We start from the raw sequence: 27,316 nt of genomic DNA, 5'->3' as shown, positions 1-27,316 counted from the left end.
CAAGTTGTTAGAAACATTCTCAAGGATGAACAATGGAAACGGGTGCACCTGAGCTTAATTTTGAGTCTCATAGCAAAGGGTCTGAATACTTATGTAAATAAGGTATTTCAGTTTTTTAGAATAAGGCTGTACGTAACAAAATGTTGAAAAAGGGAGGGCCTGAATACTTTCCGAATGCAGTATACATACATAAACAGTACTAAATAAATAATACTGTGTACTACTAGGCCAGGACAATGTTGTTAGTGTTCCAGTGGACTTTATGTGTCACAACTAACATTCCACAGTAAAAAGGCTTTAATACTCTGTGTATGAGTTGTATAGACATGGCTTTCGTCAATCCATGTGATTTGAACTAACTTTTTAAAACCACCTTTTTTTTTTGCTACATACCGGTAGTAACAAGAGAATGTCACCACTCCAAATAGAAACATCACTTGTTCCTGAGCAGAAAGCCCAGGTCCATGTTTCCTTAGCCAGCGGACAGATAAGGGAAGCCAATATCCTCCTGCAAGGATGTGAGGAATGAGTTGGCGTAGTGTTATTATCTCCTACAAGGTGCCCTCAGGCCACAACTAACATGGGTCCTGTTCATTAGGCACCAAGTGCAAGAAAACGGACTGAAACAGAGAATGGAGTCCACCTGTGGTAAATTCAATTGATTGAGCATGATTTGGAAAGGCACACACCTGTCTATATAAGGTGCCACAGTTGACAGTGCATGTCAAAGCAAAAACCAAACCATGAGGTCGAAGGAATTGTCTGTAGAGCTCCGAGACAGAATTGTGTAGAGGCACAGATCTGGGGAAGGGTACCAAAACATTTCTGCAACATTGAATGTCCCTAAGAACACAGTGGCCTCCATCATTCTTAAAAATGGAAGAAGTTTGGAACCACCAAGACTCTTCTTAGAGCTGGCCGCCCGGACAAACTGAGCAATCGGTGGAGACGGGCCTTGGTCAGGGAGGTGACCAAGAACCCGATGGTCACGCTGACAGTGCACCAGAGTTCCTCTGTGGAGATGGGAGAACCTTCCAGAAGGACAACCATCTCTGCAGCACTCCACCAATCAGGCCTTTATGGTAGCATGGCCAGACGGAAGCCACTTCAGTAAAAGGCACATGAGAGCCTGCTAGGAGTTTGCCAAAAGGCATCTAAAGGACTCTGACCATGAGAAAAAAGATTCTCCGGTCTGATGAAACCAAGATTGAACTATTTGGCCTGAATGCCAAGCGTCACATCTGGAACAAACCTGGCACCATCCCTACAGTGAAGCATGGTGGTGACAGCATCATGCTGTGGGGATGTTTTTCAGCGGCAGGGACTGGGAGACTAGTCAGGATCGAGGGAAAGATGAATGGAGAAAAGTACCGAGAGATCCTTGATGAAAACCTGCTCCAAAGCGCTCAGGACATCAGACTGGGGCGAAGGTTCACCTCCAGCAGGTCAATGACCCTAAGCACACAGGCAACGCAGGAGCGGCTTCGGGACAAGTCTGTCAATGTACTTGAGTGGGCCAGCCAGAGCCCGGACTTGAACCCAATCGAACATCTTTGGAGAGACCTGGAAATAGCTGTGCAGCGACGCTTCCCATCTAACTTGACAGAGCTTGAGAGGATCTGCAGAGAAGAATGGGAGAAACTCCCCAAATACAAGTGTGCCAAGCTTGTAGTGTCATACCCAAGAAGACTCAAGGCTTTAATCGCTGCCAAAGGGGCTTCAACAAAGTACTGAGTAAAGGGTTTTATGTTGTATAAATGTGCAGAAATGTCTAAAAAACTGTTTTTGCTTTGTAATTATGGTGTATTGTTTGTAGATTGATGAGCGAAAAATTATTTTTAATCATTTTTAGAATAAGGCTGTAACGTAACAAAATGTGGAAAAAGTCTAGGGGTCTGAATACTTTCCAAATGCACCGTATATAGCAACTAAGCTTTAAACTGCAAATGTGTACATTCCCTAAACCAAACCAAGTTTCATAAGACATTATAAAGCTAGTATGAATGCTCATAGGAATGCATATACAGTGCCTATAGAAAGTTTACACCCCTTTGAACTTCCTTCACATTTTCCTGCCTCAAAATGCATTCTAAAAGGGAATAGATTAGATTTTGGTGAGGATGTAGGTAGTACCTTGACTTCCAGTTCCTCATCTCTCTGTGACAGCTGATGCTCCAGCTCCTCCACCTTCTTCCTAAGGAGGAGGATCTTCCCGCGGCTGGCCTGCTCGCTTCCCTCTGCACCTCCCTACAGGGGTCACACGCAGGGAAAAACAGGGTCAAAGGTCAGAAGGGTTACTGTGGTTTCCTGTTGCTATTGCTCACTGAACTTGGATGGGTGGATGGATGTGTCCGNAAAACAGGGTCAAAGGTCAGAAGGGTTACTGTGGTTTCCTGTTGCTATTGCTCACTGAACTTGGATGGGTGGATGGATGTGTCCGTCTGTGTGTGTACGTGCAAACATATGTGCATGTCTGTGCATGCGTGTGTGTGAGCGTGTTACCTTCTTACTGTGGGTGGGAGTCCCCTGGCCCCCAGCTCCACCCCCGGCAGCAGCTCCTTTCTTCAGCTCCTCCAGCTGGGCGCTGAGGGAGGTGACCTTGGCTTTGTTCTGGAGACGCATCTTGGACAGCTTGGCCTCGCACGCCTCCTTCTCTGCCTGTGTAGAAAAGAAGGAGGGGGGAGAGAGACATGGTACCTTTAGTTAAAGCTAGGGGTGTCACACATTCACTGTATGTCTTGCTCCGATTTGGAGGGGTCGCCTACTCTTTGGAGTTATCGTGTCTTCAACATCAGGTCTTAATAAGCATAACTGTAAAAGCTCATTTGGGCTAACTGTGCCTTAAAAAGGCCATATGGTCACTGAGTTTGTGAGCTGTTTTTTTTATGTGATGCACTGTGCTGTGATCTCAGACTGCCTGAATACCTCTCACATATTAGCCAGTCTGTTTCTTCATTCGTGCACCTTGGTTGGACTGTGAGTTAGCYATAGTAGCCTATACTATTCCCTGTGGACTCCAATGCTGTTTTACWATAGAYTCTATCTATGGAGCCTCTCAGGGAGACTAAGCTATGGCCTGCCATCTATGGCTGTAGTATCAGCAGAGACCACAGTGTTTCTATTGGTCAAAAGAAATTGGTTGTAAATTCCTCAGAAGCCCTCTTGTAGACATGGGGTGCATCCCAAATTGCACTCTATTCCCTATATAGTGCAATACTTTTGACCAGGACCCATCTAATCCCTATATAGGGAATAGGGTGACATTTGGGATGCAMAAATGGTGTCAGCACTCTGTGCAGCACAAGTGGACTTTGACTTGTAAATGAATAGACAAAAGTAACTAAACCACTCCCTGCCATTGAAACAGGATGAGTGATTCTATTGTCCTGAATTAAAAACAAACTGACAGCATATGGGCCTCACTCTGCCGTGGCCGTGTTTGCATTGCGCTTTCTGATAAATGCCTCTACTTTGTCCGTCACCAATCCCTGTGGCTTTAGGAGGGCCTTGAACTGCCACAATGTTGCAGTTGGTAAGAACTGATCTACGGTCAGTTCACCTCTTAATGGTTAGGGTTAGGCATTCGGGAGAGTGTCTAGGAGCATCATCAAACTGGAGCACCCAGGACGTACCTTGAGCTGCTCGTCCTTTGTGCGCAGCGAGCCATCCTTCTCACGGATCAGCTCCTTCAGCTGGGCCACCAGCTGCTCTGTCTGGGCCAGCTGCTCCGCCACCTCCACCAGGGCTGCCTGGCCTCCTTCTCCTCCTCCAGCACCACCACCACCCTGGGGGGAGCCGAGCGCCTGGAGAGAGACCGGGGACCGAGGGTAGGATGGGGGAGGGAGGGAGATATGGTAGAGAGCCAGGAGGGGGAGACAGACAGACGAGAAGAGAGAGAGAGACGAGGAGAGAGAGACGAGGAGAGAGAGACGAGGAGAGAGAGACGAGGAGAGAGAGACAGAGAGAGAGAGACAAGAGAGAGAGAGAGACACAGAGCGAGACAAGGCGAGAGAGAGGCGAGGAGAGAGAGACGAGGAGAGAGAGCAACGAAGAGAGACAAGAAGAGAGACAAGGAGAGCGAGAGAGATGAAAAGAGACGAGGAGAGCGAGACGAGGAGAGCGAGACGAGGAGAGCGAGACGAGGAGAGCGAGACGAGGAGAGCGAGATGAGGAGAGACAAGAGACACCGAGCGAGACAAGGCGAGAGAGAGGCGAGGAGAGAGACGAGGAGAGAGAGAGAGCGACGAGGAGAGAGAGAGCGACGAGGAGAGAGAGAGAGCGACGAGGAGAGACAAGGAGAGACCGAGACGAGGAGAGAGAGCAACAAGGAGAGACAGACAAGGAGAGAGAGACAATCTGTTAGTGAAAACAGAAAGCTAGCCTTCGCTGGGACAGAGGAGGGCACGGTATGGATGAGAAAGAGATGGGGTATACACAGGGGGACAGCTCCATGTCTTCACTATGGTAATGTATGGAGGGATTCTAGATGTGTGAGGACTGAATAGYTTTCAGCTAACAACATAGCCCAACTCCAATAAACGACTTATACAAACAGCTAAGGGATAAGAACAAGAAGAATGGGCTAGGCTAGGAACTGAAAGGAAAAGTCTGTGGGGTTGTTGTTAGGGGTTGATTGTCGTGAATTGGGGCGGAAGTGTGGAGGGGTAGCTGTGGCTTCACTACAGGAAGTATGAGTTCTGATCCCCACACAGTCAAAAGCTGTGTGCTCAGCACTCTCCCTAATCCCCCCCCCCCAACTATGGGGTTATGGGCTGATGGCTTTGGAAGAACACACACGACATTGCACACACGTGTGTACACACACACACACAAATGGGCACACTACATGTACATAGCACAGGTGCATTCCTTCACAAACAGACATATTGGTTTGATACTTACTCCCTGGCCAGGCCCGCCCTCTTCATTGGAAAACCACTTCAGCATGGTTTAGAGTGCTACTTCCTGMGGTCAAATAAACAACAGGGACATTTAGTCCACAACCAAAGCATTTAAACAAATAGGCTACCCTACACATAACCATGACAACTAACACAGGACATTCAATGGAATTCGGGATAACAATGACTAAACCTAATCTGAGCTGGAAGCACTACTGCGGCTAGGCTAAAACTTAAGCGGCCTATCAAATTCAAGCTTCAGTGAAGCTCTGAAGCTCTTGCATCAGAAGTTGAGTCARGGAGCTMTCTTGAGGGCTGTTTTCAACAACAAAAACATAGCAATGTRAGTTTCAGATCCTGGGGCTTTCTGAAGGCCTGTGCCACATAATTAATTTGGGAACACCAAACATATCCCGGTCCACAGAAATGTTGGAATGTCCCCCAAGAGGATCCTCAGGCTCTAGGACCCAATACTAGCCTAGGTATTGTGAGTAGTGTGGAATGTATGAGTGAAAACAAGCATGCAAGCTTACATATAGTAGATTTTTTACATGTTTTAAAGCAAACTCTAAACATTTTTTTTATTTGTTTTCTTCTTGTGACAGCAAATCCGTTTTCTTTTTAATTTCCACAACTACACTAGGGTGTCAAATAGCCTATGTTTGTGAAATGGTGTCTATCCATAGCCTAACTGACATAACGCAAGACTAAGATAAGACATAGGCCTACGGTATTCACCCCGTTGCAACTGACGTTTTTCAACGGAATCCGACTGATGAATACACCCATTTGTTAGGCTACTGCACCTTCGAGTGCAACACAGTGAGGCTACATTGGTTTCCACTCACAGACTAGCCTATTCCATGAACAGCTTGTTACATGCCAGGGATAAAGCGTTTCAGAGTAGGAGTGCTGATCAAGGACCCCCCCTGTCCATATAACCTTACTCATTATGACTGAAAAGACCAAACTGATCCAAGATCAGCACTCTGAGACTCATTGTGAATACAGGCCCAGGTCTGTAACCGGTGCCCCCGCACATTGACTCTGTACCAGTACCCCCATGTATATAGTCTCGCTATTGTTATTTTACTGTTTGCTCTTGAATTACTTGTTACTTTTATTTCTTATTATTATTCATATTTTTTTAAACTGCATTGTTGGTTAGGGGCTTATAAGTAAACATTTCACTGTAAGGTGAAAAAAATACCTGTTGTATTCGGCACATGTGACTAATACAATTTGATTTGAGATCATGTTAGTGGAAAGGAGTGAGGAATCACTCAATTCTGGCTGCTACTAATGACAATGAGCAGTGGGTTGTTTATGATTCTGCAATCTAGACAGGTGAGTTGTTATATTGCACAAGGGCTAGAAGCCAATCATTTAACTGAGTGCCCTGAGATGCTGGCAGCCAAAAGCACTTTGACGCACATGTCACATGACATACAGCCAGGAGAAAATCAGGCCAAACCAGTTCACTCATGCATACAGCAAGTCATGCCACTCCCTCTGTGCCCAGCTGCCCAAATCTCATTCCTCGGTTTCACTGGRCCYTAACAGAACAACGTTAATAATCTCAAGCAGAAAAATMATGGGTTGGCCCTACGAGGTTTATGWCATTATCAGCCGCAGGCACCGCTGAATATCATCGACATTATTAGTAACGTGATATATAGTCATCTTTTGGCTGCTGGTTTGGAAATCCTTAATAACATGGTAGTTAGTAATGGTTTAATAATGGCTTTGAAAGATACCCGGCTGACTTCACGTGTTTGTACATGTCCGCAAACTATTGTAAACTAGCTGGAATGGAGGCGCTTGTTCAGTTCATGTTCGTTCATTGGGCTGACACTTGCTAACTACATTTACATGTGTCATTTAGCAGACGCTCTTATCCAGCCTGTGACACAGGAYCTAACGTTGCCTGCCCCCTAAGTAACGTTACCTAGCTAGCTAACGTTGCTGTAACATAAACATTTACATTTTAGTTAGCCAGCTCGACGTGGCATGCGAAATATATTAGCAAGCAAAACCTGTTCTATAACGTTGCCTCCACTATATAACTAAAGGTTACCTAATGAGTATTATAATATAATTTGTCAGCTAGAAACCTTATCTAAGCCAGTCAGCAGCTGACAARTTTGCTAACGTTAGCTAGCATTAGCAGCTGCTTGCACTTGTCAGACAGCAAAACCCAAACGCTTACCCAATTTATCGCTTCATAAAGATGTTCATTCACATATTATATAATGAAATCGTCAAATGGCGCATGTTTATTGCTCAAGTTAAGAAATCACAAGAGATCCGAGGWATCCTTCAATCATCAGCGGCCATGTTCGTCAGGTGGATAAAAACAGCGAAGGCACGCACGCGCTGTGAAGGCAGGCAACGACGCTCCTACTGCGATGCTGCGTGCGCTTTCCCGAGGTATATCATCTTTATAAGTACAGTATGTGTAGRCCTTCATATATACAGWGAGTCATTGGTGTAGCCCAGGGATGGGCAACTTTGATGATGGGGGGGCACAAAAAATATGAGCTCATCATGCAACAATTGGCTGTTGAGACTGTTCTGTTATTTGTTTWATTTTATTAATGGTAATTCACTACAAAGCTGTATTCTGTTTTAGGGGGGTTTGATCCAAGGGCCTTCAAAAMGAGGTCGCATGGACGCCAGTTGCCCATCCCCGGTGTTAATGTTTTTATTTTACCTTTARTTAACTAGACAAGTCAGTTAAGAACAAATTCTTATTTACAATGATGGCCTACACCGGCCAAACACGGACGACGTTGAGCCAATTGTGCACCGCTCTTTTGGATCCCAATCACGGCCGGTTGTGATACAGCCTGGATTCGAACCAGTGACGCCTCTAACACTGAAATGCAGTTCCTTAGACCGCTGCGCCACTTGGGAGCTTATCTAGGTTTCTAGGGTCCAACTTTTAAGGTTTTTTAATGCCGTGTAAAATCGGTCAATTCAAGTTGGAGGAAATAAATCAACCCTGAAGTCTGTAGATCTTCAGTAATTTTAACAATTTAAAATGTTATGATTTTCAAGAATTTGATTCCAAATTGATGGAGTCTACAATTGTCCTATACTGAGACTGTGATTTWTTTTRTTTWWAATGTATACTGAACAAAACCCATTGATTTTCAAAGTTTAAAGGGATACTTCAGGATTTTGGCAATGAAGCCCTTTACTTCCCCAGAGTCAGATAAACTCGTGGATACCATTTGTCTCTGCATGCTGTTTGAAGTAAATTGCTAACTAGCATTAGCACAATTGCTAACTAGCGTTGGAGCAATGACTGGAAGTCTATGGTAACTGATAGCATGCTAGTAAATACTATTGACTTCCAGTCATTGCGCTAACGCCAGTTAGTGACGGCTCATGAAACTACCTCTAACTTCCTTCATACTGGATGTGGAGGCTGCTAACGGGAGGACGGCTCATAATAATGGCCGGAATGGAGCAAATGGAATGACATCAAACACATGGAAACCATGTTTGATGGATTTAATACCATTCCACCTTTTCCACTCCAGCCATTACCACGAGCCCGTCCTCCCCAATTAAGGTGCCACCAACCTCCTGTGGTAGAGACATAAAAAATAGCATCTGGCTCTGGGGAAGTAGATTAAGGTCTTCYTTGKCAAAATCCCAAGYWATCTTTTTAACAAACCATAGAGCTCTATGCACAATGACTAATTTTAAKAATTTTACAAAAACACATTAACAGGAAGAACTGTGCAGATACAAAGTTTGGTAACATAATAAAACAGGGAGATTAAACTGTAATTCTGCTACCAAATATAGCATCTGCAATTCTTCCACTAAATATATTATTATTATTTACTGTATAAATTGGTCAAAGTAGTCATTGTGCATAGTTYTATGTTTTGTTCAGCTTTGAAATCATTGTTTTTTGTTTGGCATTAAAGTGAAAAATTGGAGTCTCAGCATAATTCCGTTACCATGTAATTTCTCTTATAACCACACACTCAACAAGAACCTATGTCTCCATTGTTTATATTTTTGCAGCTGATATACATTTGTTATAATTGCATTATATTTTTGATAATTGTGTTCATGTTTTATATTTGACTTTTAAAAGTAAATGTGTGTCATTACGAGAGCTTGTGACTGAGGTTTTAACTGCAAAAAAAGGATTCTGAGATAATCTCTCCCTATATAGAGTACTATATAGAGAACATTGAACAGAACAAACCTATGTCACTACATTTAGACTAAAATGCAGATAGAACCTTAATGTCCCAAGCTCTTGATTGGCTGATTTGCCCTTCTCTTCCTTGTTGGTCAGCTTTGGTKGGACATTTGAACCTGTGTAATGGCCATCAGTGTAATGCCTCTCTTTAAACTTGAAAGAGCTTAAGACAGCATTCTTACTTTTCTTACCTTAAATATTTGTTGCTTAGTTTATACTTTTAACTCAGGAATAAGAGCCAATCGTGTAATAGGAATATGCTGCTGTTTTTGTACACTGAATGTGGCCAGAATCTCACTTGCCATTAAACCTTCAACTTCATAGCAATATCGAAGAATGTTTATTTTTTTCAAGGAATTGTATTAATTTACTACTACAGATATACAGTATTATAGACATTAAGGATATTGCATGTGAAACATTTTCAGGATACACAAACAAGGTGGCTCCTAAACACAATAAAATAACAATGACACAAACACACAGAAAGACTGTACTGAAGACAGACACTCATACGAAGCTGGGAAAAAGTGGATACACTGTGGACTGTTTCAAAAGTTACCTTATATGAGACCGGTAGCTCACACATTGTCAAAGCTCTAAACCTCTTCTTACATAGTAAGCCTCAGTTGCTTCCCTTGTTCATCTCCTGGTCTTTGAGACTGAGTGGCTGGTAAGTGGTAGGCCACGGTCCTGTTCACCAGTCACGGAACCGGACAAAAATGGTTGGAAACAGAGTGAAACCTGGAAATACTATCTGAACATGACCCATGCCTATTCCTCACTGAGGCCTTAGGCCTTCCGCTCTTTAGACTATTCAGCTAAAAACCTTACCCTTTCTCATTGTTGTTTTGACAGGGACCATTAGCCAAGATAGCTAATCAGGCCTCAAGGAGCTGGTTTCCTACCCTGGTTCTAAGAATGCTGAGGAAAACATTTCAAGGAGGGGATTTAGAAACCCTATTCCACTCACAAGGTGTCTGAAGTGCACATGCAACACATATGCTGACATGTGTCAAGTGTCCGGTCAGGCCGAATTCCAAATGGACTCTTAGACCCTACGCCGTATGCACTTGTGGAGATCTGAAAGGATTTGATTGGTATAAGCAATATGGTGAAACTTACACCTAGCCAATCAGAGGGCAAGGTGGACCTTTTGAACATATTACGTACACCTGTCAAATCCTCTCAGATCTCTCCACACGTGCATACGGCGTAGTGCAGGGTTCCTCAACTGGCGGCCCGCGGGCCATGGTTTTATTTGGCCCCCCAAGTTTTCTGAGCAAAAAAACATGTTTTTTTGTGTGGAATTTTCATTGTTGGACATAAGACTGGAAAACCACCAGGAAATCAGCTCCAAGGGATTTTAATTTAAGAAATCTGTTCCCAAGTATTCCCATGAATAACGAGAGACGTGATCGTATACAAACGTAAGCAAGTTTTGATATTATGTTTTAGTCAAACATTATATCTGTTAGGGCTTCTTACGGTCAATTTGCAGTCTACAAATGATTTGTAATTATGTTCAGGCCCCCTGACCCTCCTCTCAAGAAAAAAAATCGGTCCGACGTTTAATCTAGTTGATGATCCCTGACGTAGTGTCTATGGGTCCATTTGGGATTCGGCCTCAGTGTCTCTGGCCACTACTGTGTGCGTCCATCTTTGAAGTAGGGCAGATCTGATATCCCTTTTGTGAAAAAATTGAGACCCCCAAATAACATCCATCACAGATAATGACCTGTCGGTAGTGGGACAGCGCTTTCTGCATACCTCCGTTTTTTTCATCCCGGCCATAATTTTAAATCATGCAGAGCTTTTGGCAGTTGATTGTCGTGAAAAAGGGGAAATCTTCATGTCATCTCGAATTTAAAACCGGCCACAAATCTCTCATCTCTCTCACAGGATTGTACGATATGGCACCATGCGTTTTGTTAATTGCTCTGTCCTTTGCCCATATCAATATATTGTCTATATATCTTACATATATCGTTGTCGGAATCCAATCCCTTGAAGGTCACTTGTTGTTCTTCCTCTGCAGTTCTTCCTCCACATTCTTCCTCTGCTGTTCTAGGAACCGCCCACAGGGCCTCACGTCCAGCTTGAGCTGGTCCAGCACCCACTGGTCCTTCTGAGCCCCATCCAGGAACTCCTCCAGGGAAATCTGGCCTGGAAACGGGAGAGATAGAGAATGAAAGGAATACCTGTATATATGTGTGTATAGATATATACTGTACCTATATGCCGAATACACAATCAGTGGCCAGTTTATTAGGTACACCACCCAGGTCACAAAAATGGTACGCTCCTACAGACTTAGTCACATGGCCATGGCTTGCTATATAAAGCAGGCAGACAGGCATCAGGTTATTGTTTAAATGAACATTAGAATGGGCAAAACAAGTGACCTAAGCGACTTTGAGCGTGGTATGATCGTTGATGCCAGGCACGCCGGTTCCAGGATCTCAGAAACGGACGGCCTCCTGGGCTTTTCACGCACAACAGTGCGTGAAAAGAGAATGGTGTGAAAAACATCCAGTCAGTGGCAGTCCTGTGGGCGAAAACAGCCCGTTGATGAGAGGTCGAAGGAGAATGGCCAGAATCGTGCAAGCTAAAAGGCAGGCCACAAACAGGCAAATAACGGCACAGTGGTGTGCAGAACGGTCCTTGTCACGGATGGGCTACTGCAGCAGATGACCACACCGGGTTCTACTCCTATCAGCTAATAACAAGAAGACGCTCCAGTGGCCACGCCATCACCAACACTGGACAATTGAGGAGTGGAAAAACTTTGCCTAGTCTGATGAATCCCTGTTCCTGTAGCTGATGCTACAGGAACAAGGATCAGGATTTGGCGTAAGGAATTGGCGTAAGCAGCATGAGTCCATGGCCTCATCCTGCACTGGTGTCAACGGTACAGGCTGGTGGCAGTGGTGTAATGGTGTGGGGAATGTTAATGGTGTGGGTTCAAGTCCGGAGACTGAGATGGGCATTGCAAAATGTTGATTTTTGTGGTCAATTAAGCACTTCTTTGTGGATGTTGATGTGTGCTTGGGGTTATGGTCTTCCTGGAACATCCACTTGCAGCTAAGTTTTAGTCTGGCAGAGGCAACCAGGTTTTTGGCTAAAATGTTCTGGTACTTGGTAAAGTTCATGATGCCGTTAACCTTAAAGTTCCCCAGGACCAGTGGAATATCAATAGCCCCATAACATAAAAGATCCACCACCATATTTTACAGTAGGGATGAGGTATTTTCTGCAGATGCATTGTACTTTCGAAGGCCAAACCCACCGCTGGTGAMCGAGGCCAAATACCTTTATTTTCGTGTCATATGACCATATCGCCYGTTCCGATCCAAGTGCCAATGCCGTTTAGCAAACTCCCGGTGGTGCTATGGTCAGATGACATTAAAATAGAGTTCTTTGGCCACYCACACCAATGGTGCGAACAAATGTTTGCACTCTCGTCATCTCAACATTGCTGGCTCTGCGCATACACCTTCYTTTYCCTTGCTYAAATGTTTAGCATTACCTTACTACACCCACAATGTAATGAGTATGTTGCACAAATACAGATACTACATTTCTAATGATAGACAGACACCTCACATGTATAGACTTACTATCTTTATTCTTATCCACCAGGTCAAAGATCCGGTCAMTGATTTGATCAGGGGTCAGGTTCTCTGTTTCAGATGGGTTCCCATGCCTCTTGATARTGTAGATGATCTGCAGAGAGAGGAAGACATGAGAAAATGAATTTACTATGGTGAGTGGAAGCAGGGTCCATACACACATTTAGTCTAGATTGAAGCAGATGATGGTACACTACACACAAAGGTGTTTTTTATGGCTCWATATGCTGCATGTCYTATCATATCAAATGTATAGTGTCATATCCCTGCATATAATTAGGCTTGCTGGTTATATGGTTTTGGTATGCACAGTTCATTAAAAAGGAGTACAATTAMCATGGGAAAATGTTAAGGCATCTCAATTTGATGAGAGGATCATACACAGTATATTGTTTACATACATCATGTTCAGAGAGGATCTCTGGCAGCATACACCGCTGTTTAGCTTCAGGGTACTTCAAAATAATAAAAAAGAAAKCACATCTAAACATGAAACCCCTATACACTTACTTTGACAACTTGTTTTAGCTCCTTTTTGTCAAGGTGTCCGTTTCCATCTCTGTCATAAAATTTGAAAGACCTCAGTCGGTCCTCGACTGAACGAGGTGCACTGAGAACAAGGTGCACTGCTGCCACATACCCCATACAGTCTAGTGTGTTGTCCTATGGACAAAATAAATAAATAATCATTTTAGAGGGAAAAACACGGAATTAAATAAACTAAACACCAATGAATGTGATGTAGGTGAGGATCTCTGTGTGACGTTGTTACGTAGTTGAGCGTTTCAGAACCACGGACAGCGCGCAGGGATATCCAAAACAGAATGTGCGTAGAAGCCAGGGCAGACGTTTACATTTTAGTCATTTATATTTGAGCCACTTATCCAGAGCAACTTGCAGTTGCTATTAGGGTTAAGTGCCTTGCTCAAGGGCACATCAACATACATATCACCGGCTGGGGGATTGAACCAGGCTAGCGACCTTTCGGTTACTGGTCCAAAGCTCTTAACAGCTAGGCTACCTGCTTACCTTTAATTCATATCTTTAATGTTGTGTTTCTCTAGGCTATATAACCAAGATATTATCACAATTAATGACTTGTTTTATAATATACAACTGTCTCAGCTTCTGACAAAGTCTACTAGCCTACTGATGTCCATGATCCCTTCCTCTGAAGATGCTAAGCTTAATAAATCAGTACAGAGGCACCTAAAAACGTACATGGTTTGCATCAAACGATGGAAACACGTTGTCCATGTATGCGGAATCCTCTATCGAATCGCTGTTAATTCCAGATTTTCTTGAATTTGTGTAAATGCAGGTTGCCACTGGGACACTTGCTGGTGAACTTTCGGTAGAGTTCCTGGATATGTGTGAGGGCCACCTCGTCGTCTAGCTTACTGTGCGACTGACCCATGGTTGAGCAGATCCAAGTCCTTTAAAGGTAGTCTATGAAGTTTCAATGAATAACTTGAATCGAGTTCAATCGATGGTAAAGTCATCTACCACAGCCATTAATTCAACACGCTCAGAGACCACACACCAGGGTTGCGCCCACGTCAATGAGTTTGAAGATTAACCCAACATTGCAACATTTGGCGATAATTTAGATCCGTTATAAAGCAATCCAATCAAGACAGGCGGGAACAAATCAAGATGCATCAAGCGTCAAAACTCGTGTTAGATAAGGTACTATTCCATTCTTTGGATATTTGAGGGGATTATTTAACAATTCACCAACATTAATGACTGGTGAAGTCAACCGATGACCTTCCACACTCAAAAGGGTTATACCTAGAACCAAAATGATTCTATCTGGAACCAAAAAGGGTTCTTCAAAGGGTTGTCTTATCTGGACAGCCGAATAATCCTTTTCTAAGAGGGTATAGCCTACTCAGACCACAAAGTCTYAGTCATTTAATTAGCCTTATGTTGCCCACTCCAAATTTGCCTCTGCTCTTTATCAGACAAGTCACCAAAGCTACCATGAAGCTTKATTTGCTTGGTATTTATTCAACCTTAGTTTAAATCCAGGGCAGTCTCATTGGAATACATCTATTTTGCAAGAGCGACCTGAGTAGATTCATGTTTAAGCATATGGATATATTCATTAAACACTGAARACCACATGCCAATGACCTGGTATGTGGGTAAATAGCTAGGATTAATTGAGTGTATTCATTCATTGAACAATTTGAGATGACTGAATAGCCTAAGCAAGCACTTTGTATATGTGTTTCAGAGTGTTTGCCAGTAGTTAATATATTAATTGACTTAGTGGATTTAATTAACTTCAGGTGTGTGTCCCAYGTCACTGTGTAACTCYCACCTGRGCWRWCTGATACATGAACAAGGCAAAGCCTCCAACTTTACATTCCAGAAAAACAAATGTGAAGTAGTCATTAGATCCCATATATMCATTTAGCAGCGACACTGAACAAAAATGTTGTGTGTGTGAGTGTGTTGTGTAATAATTAGCCTTAGCTGTGAAATCCAGTTAAAGTATTAGCTGAACACTCASCTTTCACCGTGTTATCAACCTACTGTAGTCTGACCCCAAGGGGACAGTTAACCTCAGGGGAATCAATCACCTAAAAAAACAGACTGGGGGTGAACGGACAGACGGAAAAGGCATACAGAGGTGTCTCACAACACATGTTGCATAAGGAAGTGTGTGTGCATGTGTGTCTGTGTGTGTGTGTTAGGAGGATACATCCCTTCATTAATTGCACAGGGGATTAATTATATGAATAAAAGTCATCAAAAACCTACAGGTGACCTAAATCCACTTTATATTCTGCATATGGATATACAGCCCTAAACATATGGATAAAGAGAGACATACGGCAGAGAGTCCGTATAACATATGGATAAAGAGACATACGGCAGAGAATCCGTATAACATATGGATAAAGAGACATACGGCAGAGAATCCGTATAACATATGGANTCCGTATAACATATGGATAAAGAGACATACGGCAGAGAATCCGTATAACATATGGATAAAGAGACATACGGCAGAGAATCCGTATAACATATGGATAAAGAGACATACGGCAGAGAATCCATATAACATATGGGTAAAGAGACATACGGCAGAGAATCCGTATAAAACTACATTGTAATACAGTAAGTCATCACAGGTAAGTCCACAATACAGTGCATCTGGAGCGTCTAAAAGGGTCACAGTGAATGTACTGTACACACATTGGAGAGCATAGAGAAGACCGTTCATGAACCCTGGACACTCTCTCACTTCCCCTCTTTCTCACTCTTCCATCCTCACAGAGAATCAGACAGCTGGGTGTGATTTCTTGTTATAAAACGGGTAGTTTGGATCCTGGATGCTGATTGGATCCTGGATGCTGATTGCTCAGTATTTGTATGCATGTTGTGACCCTTTTTTAAAAAGCAGTAAGGCACGTGACACGACACTATAATGAATATAGTCCCAGGTAAATGGGTTGAAAGGCCTTCTGCTAGCACTACCATGACACAAGGCAAGAACCAGATGCAGACACAGGAGGCAGATGGTTGGAGTTTAAGATGTTTAATAATCCAAAAGGAGTAGGCAAGAGAATGGTCGGGGACAGGCAAAAGGTCAAAACCAGTTCAGAGTCCAGGAGGTACAGAGTGGCAGACAGGCTCGAGGTCAAGGCAGGTAGAATGGTCATGCAGGTCGGTACAGAGTCCAGAAACAGGCAAGGGTCAAAACCAGGAGGACTAGAAAAGGAGAATAGCAAAGGCAGGAGAACGGGAAAAACCGCTGGTTGACTTGGAAACATACAAGACGAACTGGCACAGAGATACAGGAAACACAGGGATAAATACACTGGCACAGAGAGACAGGAAACACAGGGATAAATACACTGGCCCAGAGAGACAGGAAACACAGGGATAAATACACTGGCCCAGAGAGACAGGAAACACAGGGATAAATACACTGGGGAAAACAAGCGACACCTGGAGGGGTTGGAGACAATAACAAGGACAGGTGAAACAGATCAGGGTGTGATAAGSACATCAAGACGAACAACGGCATTTACCTGTGTCTATATTCATGATATAGCATGGACTCTTGTGCCTTACTGTTTGAACAAACCTCTSTTCTGAGACAACGATGCCTTGTGCGTAGAAATGTTATGTATCGCAGTATCATGTAACAGAGTGGATCAAGAGTTCAAAACAATGGTCCACCAGTATCCTCTTGAATGTGGGTTTTCAGCTGAGCCACTCTGACTATTGATTTGGACATATAACCTYCATAATACCCCAGAGTGGTAGGCTACAGGAAGACCAATGCTGGGAACCCTTGTCATGGATGKAAGGAGGTTTTTCCATTGGGACACCCACCCAAGAAAATACAAGTGGAAAGCTTCTTTCTCCCTGAGGTATTCCTACATGGCTGGGTGGCTTTGCAAATCAAATCCAGTTTATTTGTCATATGCACAGGATACACATGGTGTACATACACAGTACAATTAAATGCTTACTTACAGGTACACCTCTCAACTATGCGACAACAATAAGACTGTGGTTTATCATGATGGGTGCATCGATTGTCAAATAAATAAACAAAGAATGGTTGCTATGGTGAGACCACTTAATGGYACATGCTTGCATTAGATTAAACAACATGGAAATATAGATATTTTGTGTAAATGTGTTGAATGCACATAATTCTATTCAAAATTATATATTTTTTTGTATGAGGATTGTTCTATCTAGAATGATCTGTTGTGTTATCTTTAGTCATTKCTTGGATCAAATATCACAGCACTTGCTGACTAGATGTTGATCAAAAGGTGAATTCTTAATCAAATGGTTAATTCTTCATCAAAGGGTTGATTTAWGTATCTAAAATACAATTTGTGGAATCATGATGTGTGGACAATAGTAAAGCTTAAAAATGTGTAAAGATATTCCAAAATGTAGACTACATTAAAGAAATTACCATAAAATACTTAAAATAACCTKTTTGGGAACTTGCAACAATGGTACAGTCGTGGCCAAAAGTTTTGAGAATGACACAAATATTAATTTTCACAAAGTCTGCTGCCTCAGTTTGTATGATGGCAATTTGCATATACTACAGAATGTTATGAAGAATGTTCAGATGAATTGCAATTAATTGCAAAGTCCCTCTTTGCCATGCAAATGAACTGAATCCCCCAAAAACATTTCCACTGCATTTCAGCCCCGCCACAAAAGGACCAGCTAACATCATGTCAGTGATTCTCTCGTTAACACAGGTGTGAGTGTTGACGAGGACAAGGCTGGAGATCACTCTGTCATGCTGATTGAGTTCGAATAACAGACTGGAAGCTTCAAAAGGAGGGTGGTGCTTGGAATCATTGTTCTTCCTCTGTCAATCATGGTTACCTGCAAGGAAACACGTGCCATCATCATTGCTTTGCACAAAAAGGGATTCACAGACAAGGATATTGCTGCCAGTAGGATTGCATCTAAATCAACAATTTATCGGATCATCAAGAACTTCAAGGAGAGCGGTTCAATTGTTGTGAAGAAGGCTTCAGGGCGCCCAAGAAAGTCCAGTCTCCTAAAGTTGATTCAGCTGCGGGATCGGGGCACCACCAGTACAGAGCTTGCTCAGGAATGGCAGCAGGCAGGTGTGAGTGCATCTGCATGCACAGTGAGGTGAAGACCTTTGGAGGATGGCCTGGTGTCAAGAAGGGCAGCAAAGAGGCCACTTCTCTCAGGGAAAAACATCAGGGACAGACTGATATTCTGCAAAAGGGACAGGAATTGGACTGCTGAGGAATGGGGTACAGTCCACTTTTGTCTGACAAATCCCCTTTCCGATTGTTTGGGGCATCTGGAAAAAAGCTTGTCCGGAGAAGACAAGGTGAGCGCTACCATCAGTCCTGTGTCATGCCAACAGTAAAGCATCCTGAGACCATTCATGTGTGGGGTTGCTTCTCAGCCAAGGGAGTGGGCTCACTCACAATTTTGCCTAAGAACACAGCCATGAATAAAGAATGGTACCAACACATCCTCCGGAGCAACTTCTCCCAACCATCCAGGAACAGTTTGGTGCGAACAATGCCTTTTCCAGCATGATGGAGCACCTTGCCATAAGGCAAAAGTGATAACTAAGTGGCTCGGGAACAAAACATTGATATTTTGGGTCCATGGCCAGGAAACTCAGACCTTAATCCCATTAGAACTTGTGGTCAATCCTCAAGAGGCGGTGGGACAAACTCCAAGCATTAATTATTCAAGAATGGGCTGCCATCAGTCAGGATGTGGCCCAGAAGTTAATTGAAAGCATGCCGGCGGATTGCAGAGGTCTTGAAAAAGAAGGGTCAACGTCATTCTAAAAAGAATGGTCAACACCAATATTGACTCTTTGCATCAACTTCATGTAATTGTCAATAAAAGCCTTTGACACTTATGAAATGCTTGTAATTATACTTCAGTATTCCATAGTAACATCTGACAAAAATATCTAAAGACACTGAAGCAGCAAACTTTGTGAAAATTTATATTTGTGTCATTCTCAAAACTTTTGGCCACGACTGTAGCCAACAGTTTGGTRCACAGTTTAAACTCTGCTGATATTTAAAGGTTTTTAAAGCTTTTTTTGTGATGCCTCGTTGTTTTTGACAGGTATGACGAAAGGATTTGAAGTACTTGAAATTGAATAATATAACATATCCCCATTCTAAGTTCTCTGATGTGATATAAATTCCTTAAACATTATAATAGGTCAAATAAATATGGGTAACATAACATGATATCACATTTAGGTTACTAACGGTATGATATTTGCATTGATATAATGTTTTGAAAGAGCTGCTTACTTCGTACTTGAAAGTATAAGGTTGTGAAATAATTATTTTGATTACATAATATTATTAAWATGATAATTTCWTAACCATCGTCACAATATTACTGAGTATAGAATTCCATAATCTTTTACATTTGAATGCAATGTAAATACTCAAACTGCGGATAGTGACCCTGTGTAAAATCATATCACACAATATGACCTTTGAACTCTGTTTGAAATCTACCAGAGTTCCAGTGAGCTATGACAGTCATGTGCTGAATGAGACTCCATCCTGTCAGCTGGTCAGCACTCAAAAAGAGAACGCCTGTTGTTCCGACATACATCAACGTGCATGGACAGCATGTTAAAACTAGGAGAAGTGATACGGAGGAAAGCGCTCCATGTCTGAACCACCACAAGCAAACATGGAGGCAGAGACAGATCTTTAGGCCCAAGGCATCAGGTTTCTTGTGAGAAAAAGACAAAACTCAGATGCCATTTGAGGGACACAACCCCTCTCTGTGTAGATGGGAGACCCTGTTTGGAGGGCTCAGGTCATTTTTACACAGTTCTGCATGACCCAGCCACTAGCGTTGACGTCCAGCTTGAGCATATTCATGACCCACTCGTCCTTCTGGGCCCCCTCCATGAACTCAGTAAAGGAAATCTGGCCTGTAATAGAAGGAAAAATATATACATTTTGGTGGGCAATGATTCAAGATCTTTCTCAGGTTAAGGTTACTGACATAACTCGGATGTAGTGCCAARTTAGTAAGAAAGTAGGAAGCCATTCAMGCTTATRAAAAGWAGGAAGCCATTCATGCTTATTAAAAGTAGGAAGCCATTCATGCTTATTAAAAATAAAACAACAAACCAATGGCAAAACCGCCATCTTTCCTCTGTATAATGGGCCAGGTAGCACCTGACCATGAGGATGCCAGAGCAAAGTCCCCCTCAAATGGACCACCAATTAGCACTAGCATTACCTAATCCTGGTCATTACATCAGACTGACCAGTGTGTAAAGGTCAGTGACAAAGGCATATTGTCTCTCGCTGATGCAAGATGGCATTACATGTAAGCACTTAGAACACAGATTGTTCATTGTGGTGGTTTGATGAAAGTACTGTATATTTGGTASAGATTTGAATGCATGTTCTGCCGTATATATGAATATATCTTAACCGGGCYCTTACCATCATGATTTTGGTCGACCAGCTCAAAGATCCTGTCACAGACTTCATTAGGTGTCATGTTAATGGCAGTTGTATGAAGCTTGATTTTGTAAATGATCTGCAATTGTATGAGATACATTTCATTACATACAGTGTGGTATTTGACAGGAGTGTTTTTTACACAGTTATCCCATCTCAAATGGTATACATTTAAAAGGCTTTCAACATAAAAAGATGGCTTTACCSCATTGACGAACAATGTKAAGTTGTATAAACTTTTATATGATAGAAATAATATTTTGTCTAGTGTTGTTTATCTGAACTTAATTTACTGAGTTCACATAAGGTAACATTTAAAGCAGATGGGTAACAAAATTATAATATAATATATATATCCTATATCATATCATCAGTGGYGTAACACAACTTTGAAACGGAAAAAAATGTTTACACAAACAATAGTGTGACATTAGGCCTTTTTAATTGACAAAGGAAAAAGATTGAGMTCCTATATATACAGTAAATACCAGAGCCGTGAACTCAGCTSACCTCTAGGCATGGGGCCTGGTTCAGTTCAGAACCAGATAAGCTATAGGATCAGGGCTAGGTGTTCCCAAGAATAATTGGTATTAAAGCCACTTGCTCCTCCCAGCCTTTCATCCAATAACATGTACGGACGGAATTAGATTTGTGAAAACCCCAGTCATCCCACGTAGTCGCTTCTCCTGACCTGATCCTAATCCCTCACCTGATCCTAATCCCTGACCTGCAGCATATTAAGGCACTGCTCTAATAACATTAGTTTGATGTAATACCTATATTATACAAGTATTATACAAGTTATAAAATTTAGAAAACTTCAAACTGAGTACTGCAGATTATACTYCAATGTGTCCAGCTGTTCTTACCCTTAGAAAAGAAGGTGCATAGCCTGGCCTAACTGATCTACAATTACTAGTAGCCAACTACAGGCCAAAACGAAGCAGCCAGTCAATAGCATAATGSAGAGGAAGATTATGTGTAATTTCTTACCCGAATTAGGTTTTTCACCTCTTGTCGGTCTAACTTGCCATTTCCGTCCTTGTCGTAGATTTTAAAGGACCACTTTAACCTATCCTCAAGATTCCCCCGCAATATCAGGTGAAGAGCGGCCGTATACTCCATAAAATCCAADGCGTTATCCTGTGAAAACAATACATGGATTTATTGCATGTTTACCTTTTGAATGTATATTGATAACTGAAGCTAATGCAATTAAAGGGATAGTTCACCCAAATTACAAAATTATGTCATGATACTAGGTATTAGCATTATTCGTGCATTATGTCCAAATCGAAAGTATCTCAAATTGATTGTGAAGCTCAACAAAGTAATTTATTCTGTGCCTTCAGAAAGTATTCACACCTCTTGACATTTTCCACATTTTGTTGTGTTACAGCCTGAATTTAAAATMTATTAAATTGAGAGATTTTTGTCACTGGCTTACACACAATACCCCGTAATGTCAAAGGGGAATCACATATATATATTTTTTTACTAATTKATTTAAAAAGAAAAAAATGCTTAACAAGTCTCATAATAAGTTGCAATAATAGTGTTTAACGTGATTTTTTAATGACTACCTCATCTCAGTACCCCACACATCCAATTATCTGTAAGGTTCCTCAGTCGAGCAGTGAATTTCAAACACAGATTCAACCACAAAGACCAGGGAGGTTTTCCAATGCCTTGCAAAGAAGGGCACCTATTAGTAGATGGGTAAATATTTTAAAAGCAGACATTGAATATCCCTTTGAGCATGGTGAAGTTATTAATTACACTTTGGATGYTGTAGCCTAGTGATTAGAGCGTTGGGCCAGTAACCYAAAGGTTGCTAGATCGAATCCCTGAGCTGACAAGGTAKAAATTGGTCGTTCTGCCCCTGAACAAGGCAGTTAACCCACTGTTCCTAGGCCGCCATTGTAAAGAAGAATTTGTTCTTAACTGACTTGCCTAGTTAAATAAAGGTAAAATAAAAAAATATATWAAAAAATCAATACACCCCGTCACTACAAAMATACAGGTGTCCTTCCTAACTCAGTTGCCGGAGATTAAGGAAACCATTCAGGGATTTCATTATCAGGCTAATCGCGGCTTTAAAATAGTTACAYGGTTAAATATGTTTGGTTTGGGGGAAAACTGAGGATGTATCTATAATGTTGTAGTTACTCCAAAATATTAACCTAATTGACAGAGTGAGAAGATGGAAGCCTGTACAGAATAAAAATATTCCAAAACATGRATCCTGTTTGCAACAAGGCACTAAAGTAATACTGCAAAAKATTGGCAAAGCAATTCCTGAATACAAAGTTAAGTTTGGGGAAAATCCAATGCAACACATTACTGAGTACCACTGTCCATATTTTCAAGCATAGTGGTGGCTGAATCATGTTATGGGTATGCTTGTACTTGTTAAGGACTGGGAGTTTTTCAGGATAAAAAAGATACAGAATGGAGCTAAGCACAAGCAAAATCCTAGAGGACAACATGTTTCAGTTTGCATTATACCAGACTCTGGGAGATGAATTCACCTTTCTGCGGGCGATAACCTAAAAGACAAGGCCAAATCTGCCCTGGAGTTGCTTACCAAGATAGTGAATGTTTATGAGTGGCCGAGTTACAGTTTGGACTTAAATCTGCTTGAAAATCTATTGCAAGACTTCAAAATGGTTGTCTAGCAATTATCAACAACAGATTTGACAGAGCTTGACATTTTGAAAATAATAATGTACAAATATTGTATAATTCAGATGTGGAATGCTCTAAGACACTTACCCAGAAACACTCACAGCTGTAATCGCTGCCAAGGGTGATTCTAACATGTATTGACTCAGGGGTGTGAATACTTATGTACATGAAATAGTTATATATTTGCAAACATTTCAAAACATTTAATTATGGGGTATTGTGTTGGAGAATGGGTGAGAGGAAATATATATGTAATCAATGTTGAATTCAGGCTGTAACACAACAAAATGTTGGAATTAGTCAAAGGGTATAAATACTTTCTGATGGCACTGTAGAGATTTGAACATGATGCACAATTTTTTTAAATATCAGCACCATGAGATATCATTTGGAAACAGTGCCAGGGAAACTAAACCAAAGCATGGATTGCTGCTTACAGTGTAAGGAAACCAACATTAAATTTCGTAATTTGGGTGAACTGTCCCTTTAACAGCACAATGGATGAATAGAATGGATTTTTTTTAAATTACATTTTTCCTGATTGAAAAATGTTTTACCCACTTCACTTACCTTGTTTGTGTCGAATGAATGGAAGACAGTCTCAATGTACAAAGTCTCTTCCTCGCGGCTGGCTGGTATACCAAAGATCCGTTTTAATTCAGCAGGTGCAAAGCCCCGCTCGGGCACTCCTTCATAAAAGTCATACACAGCTCCTGAATTTGCTCCAAATCCATCTCCTCATTGTGACTTTCTGCTTGACCCATTGTTACAGTTCACTTGGATGGTAGAAAAAATCTACAAGAATTCAAGAAAATATAGTTCAACATAAATGTTAAAAGTTCAAGTCTGGCTACTACAAGTGGCTACCGAAGCATCTGCTGACACGGTCCATCAAACTAAATGCCTTTACTCCACTTGCCAGATACCATGGCCTAATGGGGGACTGGACAGAGTTGTATATTTAACCTTTCAATCACATTAACTAGAAATCTCTCGATCCTTTGCCAAAAGAAAGGTGAGCCTCACCTGACCATTCAAGAGTGCATGTCCTGCCATGCTCCCTAGGCATTTCCTGACATACAGTGCCTTCAGAAAGTATTCAAACCCTTGACTTTTTCCACATTTTGTTGTGGTACAGCTTGAATTTAAAATGGATTAAATATAAAGATTTGTATCACTAGTTTACACTCTTAGAAAAAGGGTTGCAAAAGGGTTCTGCGGCTGTCCCCATAGGAAAACACGTTTTGGTTCCGGGTAGAACTCTTTTGGGTTCCATGTAGAACCCTCTGTGGAAAGGGTTCTACATGGATCCCAAAAGGGTTCTACCTGGAACCAAAATAGTTATACCTGGAACCAAAAGGGGTTCTTCAAAGGGTTCTCCTATGGGGACAGCAAAATAACACTTTTTGGTTCCTGATAGCAGCTTTTTTCTAAGTGTACACACAATAACCCATAATGTRGAAGTGGAATTATGTTTTTAGACATTTTTACAAATTAATTAAAAATGAAAATCTGAAATGTCTTCAGTCAATTACTATTCAATGCCTTTCTTATGACAAGCCTAAATAGGTTCAAGAGTAATGTGCTTAACAAGTCACATAAGTTTCATGGACGCACTCTGTGTGCAACAATKGTGTTTAACATACTTTTTTGATGACTAGCTTATCTCTGTACCCATACATACAATAAAATGTTTATGTTTATGTTTTACATTTTAGTKATTTAAAACAGACACTCTTATCTTATCTTAAGATAGCTACACTATATATACAAAAGTATGTGGACACCCCTTCAAAAGAGTGGATTTGGCTATTTCAGCCACAACCGTTGCTGACAGGTGTATAAAATTGAGCATACATAGACAAATATTGGCCTTACTGAAGAGCTCAGTGACTTTCAACATGGCACTGTCATAGGATCCACCTTTCCAACAAGTCAGTTCGTAAAATTTCTGCCCTGCGAGAGCTGCCCCGGTCAACTGTAAGTGCTGTTATTGTGAAGAGGAAACGTCTAAGAGCAACAACGGCTTAGCCGCGAAGTAGTAGGCCACACAAGCTCACAGAACGGGACCGGTGATGTAGCGCGTAAAAATCATCTGTCCTCAGTTGCAACACTCACTACCGAGTTCCAAACTGCCTCTGAAAGCAACGTCAGCACAATAACTGTTTGTCGGGAGCTTCATGAAATGGATGTCCATGGCCAAACATCCGCACACAAGCCTAAGATCACCATGCGCAATGCCTTGCATCGGCTGGAGTGGTGTAAAGCTCGCCGCCATTGGACTCTGGAGTAGTGTAAACACGTTCTCTGGAGGGATGAATCACGCTTRACCATTTGGCAGTCCGACGGACAAATCTGGGTTTGGCGGATGCCAGGAGAATGCTACCTGCCCGAATGCGCCATGAGAGTTATTTAAGATACTCTTTAAGGTAAGATACTCTTCATAGGGTAAGGTCCCAGATGTTTTCGAAAGATAGGCAGGGACTCTGGTGTAATGACTTTAGGTGAAAACTGCAAACGTGTTCCACCATTGGGGTGCCAGGACAGAGAAGAGCTTTGACTGGGCCCTCCATAGTGGTGGGAGGCCAAGAGACCAGAGGTGGCTCAGGTTGGATGTAGGGTTTGAGCATAGCCTAAGTAGGGGCATTCACCTTGCTTTTCGTAGGCAAGCACCAGGATCTTGAAGATGATGCAAGCTTTGACTGGAAGACACTAGAGTGTGTGGAGGAGCAGGGTGACATGGGAGAAGTTATGAGGTTGAACACCAGGTGGGCTGCGGATTCTGGATAAGTTGCAGGGGTTTGCTAGAACAAGCGTGGAGCACAGCCAACAGAGCGATGCAGTAGTCTAGCACGGAGATGACAAGTGCCTGGATTAGGACCTGCACTATTTAATGTGTGAGGAAAGGTGTTCCTCTAAGGATATTGTAGAGCATGAACCTGCAGGAGCGAGTCACTGCTATGATGTTTGCAGAGCTACAGGGTGTTGTCCAGGGTCACGCCAAGTTTCTTTGCTCTCTGGGAGGCGACAACCGTGATGAAGAGTCTTGGAGCAGGCAGGCCTTCCCCAGAAGGAAGAGCTGCTCCTTCTTGTCAAGGTTGGACTTGAGGTGGTGGGCCGAAATCCAAGCTGAGATATCTGACAGGTACGCAGAGATGTGAGTTGAGTGTCATCACATAGCAATGATAGAGAGCCATGTGAGGATATGCAGAGCGAGTGACTTGGTATAATGAGAAAGAGGAGAGGGCCTAGAACCGAGCCCTGGGTGACACAAGTAGTGAGAGCACGTGATGCAGACCAGATCCTCTCCAGCCACCTGGTAGGAGCGACCTGCCAGGTAGGATCAATCCAAGATGTGAGCAGAGCCTGAGACGCCCAACCCTGAGATGGTGGAGAGGAGGATCTGATGGTTCACTGTCTAAGGCAGCGGATGCTGGCATGTCCTGACATACTCCCTACTTAGGCTTGTGCCTGTCACTCAATCAAATGGCAATCCTTTAACTCACTGTACTATTGGTGATGCTTTTGAGTGTGTGTACTGTACTCTTAATGTGTGTGTATGTACTCAGCAATTGCAAGGACTGACCATCCATGAGATCCAAATTATAGTTTTAAACATTTTGTGGCTATATAGTGATTGTTCACAAATACATTGTTTACAAACAATGGAGTAAAGAAAGGCTTATATTTAGGGTTCTGATGGGTGTGACAGTTGGAAACATTACAGTACCTATTGTTAGGTTCTAATTCTCAGAGTAAAATCTTGACGGACACTATGAAAGCTTCAACCAAGTTTATTCTTCCCAGAGGTCAATACACTGCATTAAACAAAGACATTTTCAACAATCACTGATATTA

The 27,316-nt window shown here is 42.2% G+C and overlaps 1 protein-coding gene and 2 pseudogenes across 1 annotated transcript in view; all 3 read right to left on the bottom strand.

The window, feature by feature from the left end:
• Nucleotides 1-7,283, bottom strand: part of LOC112075219 (golgin subfamily B member 1) — a 45,760-nt gene extending 38,477 nt beyond the window's left edge. Inside the window, 5 exon segments of the mRNA XM_024142243.2 lie at nt 2,014-2,247; nt 2,503-2,658; nt 3,633-3,803; nt 4,903-4,965; nt 7,111-7,283. Of these exon segments, the coding sequence (XP_023998011.2) occupies nt 2,014-2,247; nt 2,503-2,658; nt 3,633-3,803; nt 4,903-4,947 (606 nt within the window). The 5' untranslated portion in view covers nt 4,948-4,965; nt 7,111-7,283.
• A 3,860-nt stretch (nt 7,284-11,143) lies between these two features.
• LOC139022566 (guanylyl cyclase-activating protein 2-like) lies at nt 11,144-14,178 on the bottom strand (annotated as a pseudogene).
• A 5,929-nt stretch (nt 14,179-20,107) lies between these two features.
• On the bottom strand, nt 20,108-24,331 carry LOC112075216 (guanylyl cyclase-activating protein 2-like; annotated as a pseudogene).
• Nucleotides 24,332-27,316: the final 2,985 nt, after the last annotated feature.

Source organism: Salvelinus sp. IW2-2015, unplaced genomic scaffold, assembly GCF_002910315.2.
Source record: "Salvelinus sp. IW2-2015 unplaced genomic scaffold, ASM291031v2 Un_scaffold3035, whole genome shotgun sequence".
NCBI lineage: Eukaryota > Metazoa > Chordata > Actinopteri > Salmoniformes > Salmonidae > Salvelinus > Salvelinus sp. IW2-2015.
The sequence above is the reverse complement of the archived record's forward strand: the minus strand, read 5'-3'. Positions and strand labels throughout refer to the sequence as shown.